The sequence below is a fragment of the Myotis myotis genome, unplaced genomic scaffold, assembly GCF_014108235.1.
Source record: "Myotis myotis isolate mMyoMyo1 unplaced genomic scaffold, mMyoMyo1.p scaffold_m19_p_10, whole genome shotgun sequence".
In the NCBI taxonomy this organism is placed as follows: Eukaryota; Metazoa; Chordata; class Mammalia; order Chiroptera; family Vespertilionidae; genus Myotis; species Myotis myotis.
The window spans coordinates 26,919,227-26,935,941 of record NW_023416314.1 but is presented as its reverse complement, the minus strand read 5'-3'; the positions used below and the strand labels follow the sequence as shown (position 1 = coordinate 26,935,941).

The window sequence follows — 16,715 nt, the reverse complement described above, 5'->3', positions numbered from 1 at the left end:
AATAGTGAGGAACAAAGGAGGTGTGTATTCTGCCAGGAGAACACTGTTCTGAGAGGGCACACTAGAGCAAAAAGGATGAGAGTTGCTGGTAAGAAAAGTTTGGTCTGGAAAGTCATGAGCAGCTTGGGCCAACCAACCGCCGGAGATAAATTCCCTAAACAGTTTATTTAGGTTTGGCTACTTTGGTGTGATTTAGACTAATTATGAAAATTAAGCCAGCTTTTATTTCAGATATTTCATATTTAGAAAAGTAGTAAATCATCATATATGCCTGAGCCTTACCAGCAAAAGCTACACCATGCAGCTGCTTCCTTTCTTAGGAAAGGATCTCAGCTGAATATAAGATCTGAAACAATGAAATACAGTGGGGCCTTGACTTCGAGTTTAATTCGTTCCGTGACGGAGCTCGTAACTCAAATTACTCATATGTCAAATCATAAAGTGAACAAGTGAGACATGTGATGCTGGGCTGATGTTGTGGCATTCACTGTGATGTTCGCTGCGCCAACTAGTGGTGGGGTATCTGAAGCTAGCTTGTAACCCGAATTTTAGCTCGCAACTCAAAGCAAAAAATCGGCTGAGAGACGGCTCTTATCTCGAAAAACTCGTTAGTCGGGACACATGTAAGTCAAGGCCCCACTGTACATAGAAGGAAACATACCTACTAAACTTATGGACTTTGGTCTCAGGGAGGTTTTTGTGAACTTGACTCCAAAGGCAAGGGAAGAAAAAGCAAAAATAAAGGAATGGGATTACATCAAACTAAAAAGCTTCTAGGCAACGAAAGAAACCATCAACAAAACAACAAGGCCGCCAACCAACTGGGAGAAGATTTTTGCAAACAATATCTCTGATAAGGGGCTAATATCCAAAATATATAAAGAACATAAACAACTCAACAACAACAAAACAATCAGTCCAATTCAAAAATGAGAGAGGACCCAAACAGACATTTTTTTCCCAAGAAGACATACAGGTGGCCACCAGTTATATGAAAAGATGCTCAACTTCACTAGCTGTTAGGGAAATGCAAATCAAAAGCCATTCCATGTTTTGGTTTGAATGCTCCTGGTTTGAAAAACATCTTTTTGTCGCGTGAACCATACATTTTTAGTAAGTAGTAAAAACAAACAAAAACAAATAAACAAGCAAAAACAAAAAAAGGCTTCTGTAAAGAAAGCCACTTAAATAGCTTTCAGTCCTTTTAATCACAAAAAACAATATTAGTGGCTGAGAGTTACATGCTAACAAAAACCATCTGTTAGTCTTTGTGGGTGTTAAGAATGCTTTATAAGCATTGAAATGTGAGGGAAATAGTTGTTAATAGTTTATTATACATAATAATTACATTTGTTAATAATTATAGTAATACCATTTATTTATTGAGTGTTTAATATTTCTAGTTACTTTGAAATGCTTACCACACTTTATTCAATCTTCATAAAAACCTATCACATAGGTCCTTTTTTGATCCCCATTTTACTAATGAAGAAATTGAGGTTTATAGCATTGAGTTCCTGGTGACATGCTGCTGGCAAGTTCAGGCCAAGGACTCAAGCCTACTTCTGTGTGACTCCTCAGCCTATGTTTTCAAACATACACTATATTATCTATCCTATATAATAAAAGGGTAATATGCAAACTGACCCTAACAGCAGAAAGACTGGGAATGACTGGTCACTATGACAAAACTGACTACCAGGGGGCAGGCGCTCAATGCAGGAGCTGCCCCCTGGTGGTCAGTGTGCTCCCATAGGGGGAGCTCTGCTCAGCCACAAGCCAGGCTGACAGCTGCCAGTACAGCGGTGGTGGTGGAAGCCTTTCCCGCCTCCTCAGCAGCGCTAAGGATGTCCGACTGCAGCTTAGGCCTGCTCCCCGCTGGCAAGTGTACATCCCCCAAGGGCTCCCGGGCTGCCAGAGGGATGTCTGATTGCCAGCTTAGGCCCAATCCCCCGGGGAGTGGGCCTAAGCCAGCAGGTGGTTATCCCCCAAGGGTTCCCAAACTGCGAGAGGGCACGGGCTGGGCTGAGGGACCCCCCTCCCCCGAGTGCACAAATTTTTGTGCACCAGGCCTCTAGTATAATAAAGAGCCAGGGTCGTAACAACGGAAGGCTCAACCAAACAGGAAGTCAGTGCTGGGTTGCCATGGTGACCCAGCACTGACTGGAGCCTCTGTGCACCCCCAACCAAGTACTGACTGCCTAGGGGGCTGCGGATCAAGCCTGGAGAGAGGCCTGCAGAGAGAGAGGCAGGGTCTGATCTGAAGCTTCTGTGGCAGCCATTGATCAGAACTTGCCTCTCTTTCTCTCCTGGCCTGGCCAACAGCAGCACCTCCATTTCTCTCCAGGCCTCCACAATCAGCCCCACCTTTCTGACCAGGCCCCATTGATAGGCCCAGAGATGCTGACTGGCATAGAAACTGACCAATCAGAACCAAACCTGGGTGAATGTAAGGAGCCAATGGCTGCCTAGTAGGTGGAGCTTTTGACACTGCCTGGCATAGAAACTGACCAATCAGAACCAAATCTGGGTCAACTGTGAAGATCCAATGGCTGCCTAGGAGGTGGAGCTTTTGATGCTAACTGGCATAGAAACTGACCAATCAGAACCAAATTGGCTGGCAGAGGAGGGCAGTAGGGGGCATGATCAGGCCAGCAGGGGAGAGCAGTTAGAGGCGAGATCAGGCCAGCAGGGGAGGGCAGTTGGAGGCAACCAGGCTGGCAGGGGAAGGCAGTTGAGGGCGAGATCAGGATGGCAGGGGCAGGCAGTTGGGGGCTCAATCAGGCCAGCAGGGGAGGGCAGTTAGGGGCAATCAGGCAGAGGCAGTTAGGGGTGAGCACACAGGCAGGCAGAGGGGTTAGGAGCCAGCGGTCCCAGATTGTGAGAGGGGTGTTTGACCACTGGTTTAGGATTAACTGAGCCTAAATCGGCAGTCAGACATCCCCCGCGAGGTTCCTGATTGGAGTGGGTGCAGGCTGGGCTGAGGGAACACTCCCTCAGTGCATGAATTTTGTGCACCAGGCCTCTAGTCTTTAAGTAAATAAATTCACTCTTTCCCCACACCAGAATATCATTCTCTAGCCATTAGATTTTGTTTTTGAAGAATATTTAAAGGTATGGGAAAATGTCCAGGGTATAGCATTTATGATACACAATTAAAAATGTATATACACATTTAGAAAAAATGCTTGAAGAAAATACATAAAACTGTTAAAGTTTTTCTCTGGGTGGTTGAATAACAGATGTTTTTTTTCTCGTCTTCCTAATACTTTCCTGTGTTTTCCATATTTTATAAAATAGATATTTATAGTTAGAAAGATAATTGTTATTAATTAAAATAGACTATTAATATGTTAGAAAGATTATAAGAAAATTCATCAAAATATTAGAAGGCTGTTAGACAAAAGAGCTGTGGTCACACAATAATGATCATTCTTTTACTTATAATTTCTAAAGACTCCTCATAGAACAAAATTTAAAAATCCAAATGCTTTAGTTGCCATACATGGTCCTTCATAATCTAGCCATTGGCTATTTTTCTAGATTTATAACCCAGCCCCTGGGTATCTTCCAAGACTTATTGTCTAAAACTTTCTGTGGGATGTATTCTTCTCTCTGGTTTCACCAACCACTTGAAGGTGCCATTACTCCTTCATAAGCCATTTGCCTGGAATCACTGGACTGTAACCTTTTTCGGGATAAAGGTCATGTTGCTTTAATAATGGTATTCAATATCCCGAGCACAGTGCTACTACACAGTAACTCTTCAACATATATTTATTGAATAAATAAATGGTCTTCTTTTACCTACTCCTCTCTCCACTTTCAGTGTAACCAAGTGGTTAGCTCCAGGCTTCAGAACCAATGAAGTGGATGAGTCATATGTGGCTTTCACATGTACTCTATGCATTTTTGTGTGAAAGGGTTACAGAGGAAGTTCACTCATATGCTATAATGTAACTTGAAATATAAAGATAAGAAAACATTTTATTAAAAATTTCCCTGAAAGAGAGGACAAGGTTAGCTGTTATTATTAGCCGTTATCATCTTTTAATCCTCTGTTTAAATATCACCTCCTTTCTAAAGCCTTCTCGTATTCCCTTTAGGCTTAGTTGCTTCTCTATCTTTCCAATTTCCATTTTGCTTTTTATGTCTCTATATCTATGCATTTTACTGCATTGCAATTATTTATTTATGACCGTTTTCCCTACTATGATGTGAAGGAGAGCACAAGGCTTACTAACTCAACTTTATATTATAAAGGCTTAACTCAATACACATTCGATAATGACTGACACATATGACTCCTTTCTCAAACAACTCACAGACTGTAAAAGACCTAGGTGAGAAGGAAACATCCTTTATTTAGGCAGCAAAATTCCTCATCTGCTTCCTGTTGTTATTCTAATGCCCCTTCAAGTGAAGCATGCCTGGCCCACTCGTCTGAAATGGCTTCATCCCATCTTTGTTCATCACTCTTTTTGCCTTCCTTATATTTTCTCCTTAGCACTTATTACCATCTAACATGGCATACACTTTACCTATTTATCTCTTTATTGCTTGTCTCTCTTCACTAGAATGAGCTTCATGAAGAGAGATATGTATCTGCTTTTTCACGGCTCTATCCCTAGAGCCTAAACAGTCCCTGGCATACTGAAGGTATCCAATTTGATATTTGTTGAATGAATGAATACCATGTACACAATTATAGAGACAGATGGTGGGAACGGTGGAGTGGATTTACTATATAAAATCTAAGCTCTTTCCTTGAGGATTGTTTTGACAACAAATAAAAGGCACTGAATTCAAGGTAATGCTCTGGGAAGAGCTTTGTGTGGTCGTCTTTTTTATTTATTTATTTTTTTAATTTTAAAAATGAATCTTCCTTCTGACTTTATTTTCAAATACACTTTCTTTTTTAAAAAAACCAATACACTTTCTGTGGGGATGACAAATATCAGTATTTGGAAATCCAATTATACAAAACATACTACATCTAGTTTGGGTAGATATATTTATTTTTTGGTAACATACATTAGGTGGCGCTAATTACACTAACTATAAGGTAACTAACATGAAACCACAGAACTGGAACTGCCACAGCTGCATGAGCCTGGGCCTCTCTGGCTGAGCACATTTTGAAAACGGGATGCCCACTCCAGAGGCACGACAAGGAAACCTGCTCAGGAGTCAAGCCCTGAAGGGGTAGCTCCCCAGAGTCCCTTGCAGCTGACAGATGTCAGGCAAGCACGTTAGTTATGAAGGAGTTACAGCCTAACTCACAAAAGTTACCATTTCTCTTTCTAGAAAGAAGCAAGAAGTGAAGGCATTCCTTGAATTAGCGCCTGGTGTATCGGGTGGGAGTGCAGAGGCGGCTGTTGGAGCTGTGGCAGAGGACCCGGCGGGCCAGATCATTAATAATCATGGTTGGCTTCTAAATACTGGTAGCAAGATGACTTCTGACTTGTAATCTTAGGTAAATTATAGATAAATGAAAAAGGCCAGGAATCATACACTAAGATTAATGAACAGCACTTCAAAAGGAACGCGTGAGGGCTGTGCTTGCAGCAGGCTCACAAAACAAGGCACCCAGATTTCTTCTTCCCACGTCTGGCTTGCAGAGCAGCTGTCGTGGCCATTTCGAAAACCTCCCTCACGCCATCTTTGGTCTTTGCTGAACACTCCACGTACCCCCAAACGCCAATCCTGTTTGCCATATCTCTGCCTTCTTCCGGTTTGACTGGCTCTTGCTTCATCCTGGTTAGCTCCCGCCTTGTGTGCTCATCATTTCGAAGATCCTTCTTGTTCCCAACCAGGATGATGGGCACATTGGGACAGAAATGCTTGACTTCCGGAGCCCATTTTTCTGGGATGTTTTCTAAACTATCAGGGCTGTCGATGGAGAAACACATCAGGATCACATCCGTGTCCGGGTAGGAGAGGGGCCTCAAGCGATCATAGTCCTCCTGCCCGGCTGTGTCCCACAAGGTCAACTCGACCTGCTTTCCATCCACTTCAATGTCTGCCACATAGTTCTCAAACACCATAGGTACATACGCCGCTGGGAACTGGTCCTTGCTAAAAACGATGAGCAAGCAAGTCTTGCCACAGGCTCCGTCCCCAACAATCACCAATTTCTTCCGGATGGCAGCCATTGCTTACAAATGTGCTGCAAGGCCCATGCGCGGCCTGTGGCAGAAGCTCTACAAAGTGCCTTGAACTTCTCAGATGAAAGGCACTCGGGAGACGCTCCGATGCTCCGATTCCGGCCTCTCTGAGCTGACAACACCGGTCCGTGTGTCCCAAGCTCGGGGACTAGGGAGGGCGGCTAAGGAGCCCGCGGACTAACAGAGAACCGCCAGAGGGAGCACGAGCAAGCGAGCGAGGGTGGGCGGGGAGCGAAGGGAGGGCCCCCGCGTGCCTGGTGGGCTCGGCCTGGCCTCAGTCCTGTGTGGTTGTCTTTTATATCGGCTGATGTTGAGATCTATCAGGATCTTAACTGTCCCCAGGAGACAAATGAAGAGAAGGGTGCGCATCCTTTCATTAAATGTAAATACCCGACTAAGAGGCCTCCCTCAGCCTTTGGTACAAGGTAACTGAAGGGAGTATCTGCCTGCCAGCCTGTCACATACGTTAAGAGCCGTTAAGGACCCTGCCTCTCACACTACCCACTGGGTGAAGAAGGCTGTGAAGCTGTATCCCACAGATCCTGGCCTTGAACAGTTTATAAGGTCTTAGCTTGAAACACACTCAATGTGGGTCTAAGGAAATACCCGCCTTAGGGTATAGTCTCAACAGAGCCCTTTGTAGAGTATCAGCTTCTTGCATGTAGTCCACCAAGATGAACGGAATGAGACACAGACACAGAGGCAACTAGCTGAGGTAAATTACTGATGATCTGGGCAACAGACTGGGAGCAAGAACAGAAGATGAATTTTGTTTTGGGACATTTGCTATTCCCTCTTCTTCTCTCTTGGCAACTGAAGCTAACATGGCCTACTGTTTGCTTAGACCTTCCCTACTTTTAGTGGATAAAACCAGACTGCTTGCTAGAAAAGCACACTGGTCATTCTTTTCTCTCTGATGGGGAGACATACCCAGTTTATAAAAAGTGAAGCCAACACATTTTAGAAAAGTTAAAAATAATGTTGGGGAGTGTCTTTCTGGTTAACTTCTCTGAAATTGTTATTGCCCTATCTGAAGACCATTTCTATAGACTCAGGCTCATACAGTTTCTGTAGGACAGTCACTAGCAGGTGTGTTTGTGTGTGTGGTAGTGGTCATGGAGGTAGAGGTTCACATTGAGCTTGTACAACTTGGCTCAAAAACAGTCCCAGCTGAGCGTGACAAGTGTCCACTAATGTTCACAAAACCTCAGCTTTGTTTGCTTTTCTATTTATCTTTATTGATTGATTTTAGAGAGGGAGAGAGAAGCTTTGATTTGTTGTTCCACTTATTTGTGCGTTCATTGGTTGATCTTTGTATGTGCCCTAGCTGGAAATCAAACTGGCAACCTTGGTGTATAAGGACGATGCTCTAACCAACTGAGCTACCCAGCCAGGGCTCAGCTGCGTATTCCATAAGGTAGAAACAAGTGCACAGCGGTTAATGTAGGATAGCCATGTTGATGATATGTGGGTTCAAATCCTGGCATTGCTATTTTACTATATGTGTGACCTTAATTTTTCAGAAACATTCTCCACAGTTACAAATTTGGTAATAACAGAAAACTAAGATGGGGTTGTTAGGAAGATTAAATGAGAGAATACATGTTAAGACATTTAGTATTGTGCCTATGACACAGAAGCACATGCAATGACTGTTAACTATTATAGTGAGTAATTCCCTCAAGAAAGAGCAACTAACTTTCCTTCTTTCTAGGAACTGAATCTTTTTTGGTGGGAGTGTGGGGTGGAGAAAGGTCCATGGAAGAGGTAGCATCTAACCATTACAACCACTTCAGCAACTTGGAGAATCTGAACATTAAGAATGTATTGTTTCATATTTTCTTGATTTTTTAAATTATTTTTTTTACTCCTCACCTGAGGATATTTTTCCATTGATTTTTAGAGAAAGTGGAAAAGAGGGAAAGACAAAGAAATACCGATGTGAGAGAAACACATCGATTGGTTGCCTCCTGCATGTGGCCCCGACCAGAGCCCGGGCTGAGGAGGAGCCTGCAACCGAGGTATGTGCCCTTGACCAGAATTGAACCTGGGATCCTTTGGTCAACAGGCCAACACTCTCTCCACTGAGCCAAACTGGCTAGGGCTTCTTGATTTTATTAATGGAGGAATATAGAAGTAGGAACTGTTCAACAAAAGTGGGGCGTCTTTTCTTAATTCAAACAAACATGTTTCATGCTTAACAGCAACTACAAAAATACAGTTTAAAATTACTGTTGGTAGCAGTAGCTTTCATCATAAGTGGCATTAATCATACATAGTTAAATTTTTAAGATCAATAGTAGCATTATTCTCAATAAGAATAAACTTCTCCAGAATCACTTTGTTACACATGCACATCCACACTTACTGTGCCAACTAAGCAATTGACAGTGTGTGACTGGCATCCAGGCATTGACCGTGTATTGGAAATGAGTGCAAAGCATCTTTCTATGAAGCCTCTCTTCATAAAAAAATTCTTATTCTTCTGAGGTTAATATAGACAAGAACATCCTATTATACCAAGATCATCAAATATGTGAAAGGAAATTGACAAAGAAAAAGACAGCTTTTGTTCTTCACAATACTGGATGCAAATTTGAAAGACTGTTCGCTTTTATGAAGACAGACCTCATTGCTTCCTAATTTCTTCCCAGGAAAACAGACTGGGGATGTAAGGTGTGACTGAATGACTAGTGATACCTAATTATCGCAAACTGAACACAAGGCCTGTCACTGAGTATTGGGTCAATTCACATTTCTAAATTAATTAGCAGAGCAATGAGAAGAAAACATCAACTGAATATTCTCTTGGTCCACATTTAGTCAGGATCACATGGCATGGCTGAGAATCACTAACAATTAACACCTGAACAGTTAGCCTGTAACCTCACTTGACATTAAATTTGTACCTTTCTCTGGTTTGGGCCTTTGGGGGAGGAGGTGTGGAACAGCAGAAAAATATTAATCCACTTCTCCTGTAAAACTGTGATGATTTGAGTTGGTATCACCACAGAGAGGCCCTGATGACGTGATGTAACATCTGCCTCCAAAAATTTGTAGTTTCTTGGGGAATGTGCTGAGCTTTCTGACACTACTCCATCCTGCCCCAGGGCCCTTGTTGTGGCTATCCTTTGGGCACACCTTTAAGTGTTGAGCAGAGGGAAAACCCAAAAGTGAGAGGAATCACTTCATGATAGTTTTTCTATTTTTCAGAGACCACAACATGCATAATTTTTGGTGCAGCTGCTTCAGCTTTCTAAATCTCTCACATTTGTCTGGGAAGTACTGGCATCATCCATCTCTCTGTGCTAAGATAAGGAAGCTCCCTGGGCAAAAAGCGAAAATATATTCCATTGTTTGCTGTGTGACAAAATGGTCTGTTTAGTTTGGGTTTTCAAGTAGTTCATGGCCATGCCATGATTTTTGTATTTTTTAAATTAATGGGCTAATTTTTAGAGCAGTTTCAGTTTTACAGAAAAATGTATCAGAAAGCACAAAGTGCCCATATACCCCCTCACCCTGCCCTCAGTTTTCCCTAATATTCCATTAATGTAATACATTTGTTCTCATTGGGGAACCAATATTGATACGTTACTATTAACTAAAGTTCATAGTTTACCCGAAACTTCACCCTTTGCATTATACATTCAATGGGTCTGACAAATGTATGATGACATGTATCCACCATTAGAGTATTGTACAGAATAATTTCCCTGCCTTACACATCTCCTGTGCTCTGCCCTTTCACTCTCCCCTGAAGCTCTGGCAACCAGTGATTTTTTTGTACTGTTTCCATAGTTTGCCTTTTCTAGAACATCATGAGTTGGAATCATATATTATGCAGCCTTTTCAGATTGTCTTCTTTCACTTAGCCATATGCTTTCAAGGTACTGCCATGTCTTCTCATGGTTTATCGCTCATTTCTTTTCAGAACTAAATAATATTCTATTGTCTGGATGTATCCCAGCTTGTTTATCTATTCATCTACTGAAGGACATCTTGGTTGCTTCCAAGTTTGGGCAATTATGAATAAAGCAGCTATATATATTTGCGTACAAGATTTTGTATGGACCTGTTTTCTATTCAGTCAAGTGCATACAAGGGGCATAATTACTGTTTTGTAGGGTATATTTAGTTTTGTAAGAAACTGTCAAACTGTCTTCTAAAGGGGCTATCCCATTTTTCATTCCCATCAGCAATGAATGAGAGTTCCTGTTATTTCTTGCTTTTTCCTTGTTTGTCTCTCCAATCAAATGGTTTTTACTGTTGAAGAGGTCACTGAGCTACATGAATTCTAAAAAAAGAATATGTAGGAAACACCTGAAAAATCAAGCAACTAAAATAACAAAAAATCTTTCCGTGTAGAGCACCCATGTCTCTGAGGTTCTAAGCTGCAGTGTTAACCTGTGCTCCGTGTCTCCAATACTCTTTGTCACTGCAGCCAGACCCCCTTCTTGGCCAACATCAGAGCCCTTTTTATTCCAACCTTATGTTTGATCTTCCAGCATCTGTTCTAACTCTTTGTGCACTTGGCAGCCAGACTGAGCTTTTCAAAATGCAAATCCTGACCTAAACACTCCTAGGAGACAGTACAAATCCTTAATACAACCTCTGAGGCCATGCACGTACTGATAATACCCATCTCTCCCAATCCATCTCTGATCATTTTCTTGTCTGCTCAGTTCTACTGGTTGCTCCCCGGTTCCATGAGAGTGTGAATTACTAATCCACCACAGGGCCTAAGCACATGCCATTCCTTCAAGTCAGAAGGTGTCTTCTCTCCCACCTCATCATCACCTACTGAAATCATATTCATTCTTCAGGTCTCCTCTGAACTGACCTTTTCTCAGGAGACCTTCCTTGGCAGTCTGCTCACATTGGGCCCTGAAGTTAGTGGCTTCCCATTACCCAAAACCTCTTCACAGAATCTCCCCTAAGTGTTATTTCATAGTTAGCTGCTTGATATTTATCTCCTCTAGACAGTATATTTCATGAAGGGAGGATTGCATACATTTTCCTGACTGCTTTACTCTCAGAAGCTATGATAGTGATTGGGCATGGCAGGGAATCTATGAATACTTATTTGGGGAATGGGTAGATAATAACAAACACATAAAGATAATAATTCCAGATAGAAATTGCCATGAATTAAAAATATATTTATCAATGCACTGCTGACAACAGAAATTTCTATTATCCAGAAAAATTGCTATTTCTTTTAATAACTCCGGAAAGCTGATAAATTCCTTTGTCTGCACACTTAGGCATATATACAAGGTTTTTCATGACTTCCCTTCTGCCTACTTCTCCTGTCTCATCACCTGCTGCTTCTCCCTTGTATGTGATGCTCTAGCAATGCTGGACTGCACTGTTTGCGATTTCCCAGAAGCACCGTGCTGTGTTATGGCCCTGTGACATCGCTCAGTTATTTTCTCCTGTTTGGAAGATTCACATGGCCTGGCAAACCACCTGTGATGCTTAAAAAATAAATTCAACTACAGTTTACATTCAGTGCTATTCTGTAATAGTCTTAGAGCATAGTGATTAGACAATCATGTACTTTACAGAGTGGCCCCCCTGATATTTCAAGTACCCATCTGGCACCATACAAAGTTATGATAATATTATTGACTATATTTGCTAGGCTGTAATTTAAGTCTCTCTGACTATTCTATAGCTGCCAATCTCTACTTCTTAATCCCTTAACCTTTTTCACCCAGCCCCCTCAACCCTTCACCTGACAGGGGACCCTGTCAACTGTCAGTCTGTTCTCTGTAAACTGCGGCTTGCGAGCCACATGCGGCTTTTTGGCCCCTTGAGTGTGGCTCTTCCTAAGCCTTAGGAGAACCCTAATTAAGTTAATAACAATGTACCTACCTATATAGTTTAAGTTTAAAAAATTTGGCTCTCAAAAGAAATTTCAATCGTTGTACTGTTGATATTTGGCTCTGTTGACTAAGGAGTTTGCCGACCACTGTAGATGATAAAATGAACAACTGTGTCCCAGCTACAGTCTAAGCTGACCTAGGACCATCAAATTAAGGCCCCCATCATTAGCAACACCTCATAAAAATTAGACCAAAAGTAAGATGTATCCAGGTTCTCTTGGATCACACTCCAGGTCTTTCTTCGCTGAGACAATAATTATTCATCCTTTTCCGCTTTGAAACATCCCTGCCTACAAATGGGAGCACTCCCTCCTCTGAGCCCACACACTGGACATGTCTCCAGCACTCCCTTCCCTTTTGCATTAAAACCACTTGTTGAAATGTATGTCTCATGTTTCATTGCAAGATCCCCGAAGGCAGGACTCTAGAGAGTATTATGTTAAGTGAAATAAATCATCAGAGAAAGACAAGTATCACATATCTCACTTATATGTGGAATCTAATGAACAAAACCAAATAGATTCAGAGTCATGGAAGCATGCAACAGACTGAGGATTCTCAGAGGGAAGGCGGGGGGAGGGAAGAGATGAACCAAAAAACTTATATGCACATATGCATAACCCATGGACACAGAAAATGGAGGGGTGAAGGCCTAAGGAAGGGATGGAAATAGAAGGATAAGGGGGGTGGCATCGATGAGGATAAAAGGGGACATCTGTAATACTTTAAATAATAGAGATTTTAAAAAAATTAAACAAAAAATCTCTAAATTCCAAGAATCTAATCCAGTGGCTAGCTCACAAACACATCAAACAATGTTTTCTGAATGAATGAAGCAATAATCCTATGTACAATGGGATCAAATAGAGTGTAGTGTTATGAATAGGTATAATAAATACATAAAAACAAGAAATCAACAACATTTTCAAAATACAATAGAATCCCCGACATTGGCTCTGGGGAAATAACTGACATTTACTGAACGTCTACTATGTACTGAATGCTGTGCTGGGTTCTAAGCACTTTGTCAATGTCACCGTGTTTTATTTTTATAATAACCTGTCAATGTAAATAAAATCACCTTAGTTTTTAGATGCAGAAACTCAAATTCAGAGAACAGATTTGTAAATTTAAGAAGTGTCTGACACCAAAATTCCTTTTCCTGCTGTTGAGACTATTATTTAAAGGGAAATTATTCAGAGAGTGAAAGATGAAAGGACCTCTGATTAAGGGCTGACAGGAATCCTCCCCATGCAAACTGTGTGGGCCTCGGAAAACAAAGTCTCATTCCATCCCCTTCACTGTCCCTGCCTGTGTCTCTGTGTCTAAGCAGATAGAACTCACTCTGCCCTCGAGACCCTGGAAGGTCTGTCCTGGCTATAGTTTTCCACACTGGGTGGCATCAGCAGATGCCTTAAACAAGCAGATGCCTTGTTAAAGATCCTTTTAAAGCTGTGATTACTTAAGGGCATTTTCTTTTCCCCCTGAATTTCCTTAAAACTTTTATTTTAGTACTAGTGCCCCAGTGCACGGACTCGTGTACATTGAAAGCAAATTAATTAGAAGGTGGTGGGTGGGTGAGATGAGCCGGACACAACCTGGAGCCAACCTCCCATGGTCCTTCCCCGGCCAGCCACACCTGGGGCGGAGCCAGGGCTTGAAGGGCCTCTGCCGAGTGAGCAGGGGTCCCTCCGGCAGGTGGGATCCCTCAGCCTGGCCTGCGGAGATCATGCCGAAACCGGCTCTCTGACATCCCTCGAGGAGGACTGGAGTGGAAGAGGGCACTCTGCAAAGTGGATGTCGTACAGGGCGTGGAACGCAAATGCAAGTGTGCAGTAAACCAGATTCAGGCCAACAATGCCCCAGCAATAACATAACCCATAGCCGAAGGTGGAATAGTGTGGCCTCATGAGAAATCAGGCTCCCTCCTTTCTGGTTTTGGGGTGTATCACCCGAGAACCACCACTACCAAGTCACTGCAGCTCAGCAGCTCCTGTCTTGAGCATCTGCCCCATGGTGGTCAGTGCACTTCATAGTCACTGGTCAGACAGAGGGAGGGACACTTAGCATGTTAGCCTTTTATATATATACTAGAGGCCCGGTGCACAAAAATTTGTGCACTCGGGGGATGGGGAGGGGGGGAAAGTCCCCCAGCCCGGCCTGTGCCCTCTCACAGTCTGGGACCCCTTGGGGGATGACCATCTGCTGGCTTAGGCCCTCTCCCCGGGGCATTGGGCCTAAGATGGCAATCAAACATCCCTCTGGCAGCCCAGCAGCCCTCGGGGGATGTCCACTTGCCAGCAGGGAGCAGGCCTAAACTGCAGTCGGACATCCTTAGCGCTGCTGAGGAGGCAGGAGAGGCTCCCACCACCACCGCTGTACTTGCAGCCATCAGCCTGGCTCCTGGCTGAGCAGAGCTCCTCCCATGTGAGAGCGCTCTGACCACCAGAGGGCAGCTCCTGCATTGAGCGTCTGCCCCCTGGTGGTTAGTGTGTGTCATAGTGACCAGTCATTCCCCAGTCCTTCTGCTGTTAGGGTCAGTTTGCATATTGCCCTTTTACTATATAGGATAGAGGCCTGGTGCATGGGTGGGGGCCGGCTGGTTTGCCCTGAAGGGTGTCCCGGATCAGGGTGGTGGTCCCGCTTGGGTGCCTGACCAGCCTGGATGAGGGGATGATGGCTGTTTGCAGCTGGTCACACCCCCTTCAGGGTGGGGGGCCCCCACTGGGGTGCCTGGCCAGTCTGGGTGAGGGGCTAAGGGCCGTTTTCAGGCTGGCGGGTGACTGAAGCTCCCAACCTATCCTTTTATTCTTTTTTTTTTTTTTTCTGGGATTTATTTACCTTCGATGGCTGTCACTGGAACTGAGAGCCGTCTTTAGCTCTGAGGCTCAGCTCCAGCTCTGAGACCTCGGCTGCTGATCTGGGTTTGTTTGGGTTCTATAATTGAAACACTGTTTCAGCTCCAACTCCGAGGCCGGCTGGCTGAAAGCAGGTTCCTGGAGCTTGTTTAGCTTCTATAATTGCAACGTAGTTGCTTAGACTGCAACTCAGAGGCCGGCAGCAGCAGGCGGGGAACCTTGGCTTCCTCCATCACTGGAGCAAGCAAGCCTCCTATTCGCTTCAGCTGCCTGGCTGCCAACCATCATCTTGGTTGGCAGTTAATTTGCATATCGCCCTGACTAGCCAATGGGAAGCTTGTCGGAGGTATGGTTAATTACCATGTTTGTCTATTGTTAGATAGGACTAGAGGCCCAGTGCACAAAAATTTGTGCACTCAGGGGGGTCCCTCAGCCTGGCCTGTGCCCTCTCACAGTTTGGGACCCCTCGGGGGATGACTACCTGCTGGCTTAGGCCCGTTCCCTGGGGAACTGGGCCTAAGATGGCAGTCAGACATCCCTCTGGCAGCCCGGGAGCCCTCAGGGGATGTCCGCTTGCCAGTGGGGAGCAGGCCTAAGCTGCAGTCGAACATCCTTAGCACTGCTGAGGTGGGAGAGGCTCCCACCACCACCACTGTACTGGTAGCCATCACCCTGGCTTGTGGCTGAGCAGAGCTCCCCCTGTGGGAGCGCACTGACTACCAGGGGACAGCTCCTACATTGAGCATCTGCCCCCTTGTGGTCAGTGTGTGTCATAGTGACCAGTCATTCCCAGTCTTTCTGCTGTTAGGGTCAATTTGGATATTACCCTTTTATTTATTATATAGGATAGAGGCCTGGTGCATGGGTGGGGGCTGGCAGTTTGCCCTGTAGGGTGTCCCAGATCAAGGTGAGAGGTCCTCCTGGGGTGCCTAGCCAGCCTGGGTGAGGGGCTGAGGGCCGTTTTCAGACTGGCCACACCCCCTTCACGGTGTGGGGTCCCCGCTGAGGTGCCTGGCCAGCCTGGGTAAGGGGCTGATAGCTGTTTGCAGGCTGGTCAAGCCCTCCAGTGGGTACCCTCACCCCATGAGGGTGTGGCCATCCTGGGTGAGGGGCTGATGGCTGTTTGCAGGCTGGCCACAGACCCCAGCTACCCAAGCTCCCAGTGGAGGCTGGCTGGAAACAGGTATCTGGGATTTATTTATCTTCTATAATTGAAACTTTGTTGCCTTGAGCAGAGGTCACAGCCAGCCAGGGCAGGCTGGAGCTTGGCTTCCTCCATTGCCGGGGCAACCAAGCCTCCTGCTTGCTCCACCTTCGTGTCTGCTGGCCACCATCTTGGTTGGGTTAATTTGCATATAGTTGCTCTGATTGGCTGGTGGGCATGGCTTGGGCATAGCAGAGGTGCAGTCAATTTGCATGTTTTTCTTTTATTAGATTAGATAGATAACTTCTCAGTCCTGCCAAATAGATTTCATAGGAATAGCTCAATACAACTATTTAGCAATAATGGACATAAGGGCAGATTAAAACTTTAAAAAGTTTTAATAGGATCCTATAGAAACTTTAAAAGTTTCTATAGGATCAATCAATAATTTGCATATAGTATGTCATTTCTCTGGGTGTTTATACATTATTTTCCTTATTATATTGTAAGCTTTTTGAAGGTGGGAACCACATGCTGCTTAACTGTGCATCCCCAGCATTGAGAATAATATCTTAAACATAACAGCTATAAATTAAAGTCTGCCATTGAATAAAACATAAAAATTATTCTCCCATCTGTTCATGAAGGTTCTGGAAAG

At 44.1% G+C, this 16,715-nt stretch overlaps 2 protein-coding genes across 4 annotated transcripts in view; both read right to left on the bottom strand.

Moving 5' to 3' along the window:
- Nucleotides 1-16,715, bottom strand: part of GRM5 (glutamate metabotropic receptor 5) — a 452,554-nt gene that overhangs the window by 193,947 nt on the left and 241,892 nt on the right. The window lies entirely within an intron of this gene.
- On the bottom strand, nt 5,563-6,170 carry LOC118664539 (transforming protein RhoA-like). 2 transcript variants are annotated; one of them, XM_036324727.1, is made up of 2 exons: nt 6,000-6,170; nt 5,563-5,750 (listed from the first exon to the last, which is right to left on the bottom strand). In XM_036324727.1, the coding sequence occupies exons 1-2, from the start codon at nt 6,153-6,155 to the stop codon at nt 5,574-5,576; spliced, it is 333 nt and encodes a 110-aa protein (XP_036180620.1). In that variant the 5' UTR covers nt 6,156-6,170; the 3' UTR covers nt 5,563-5,573. The 2 variants fall into 2 exon arrangements, with proteins under 2 accessions (XP_036180620.1, XP_036180619.1); XM_036324726.1 differs by having other exon boundaries at nt 5,563-6,170.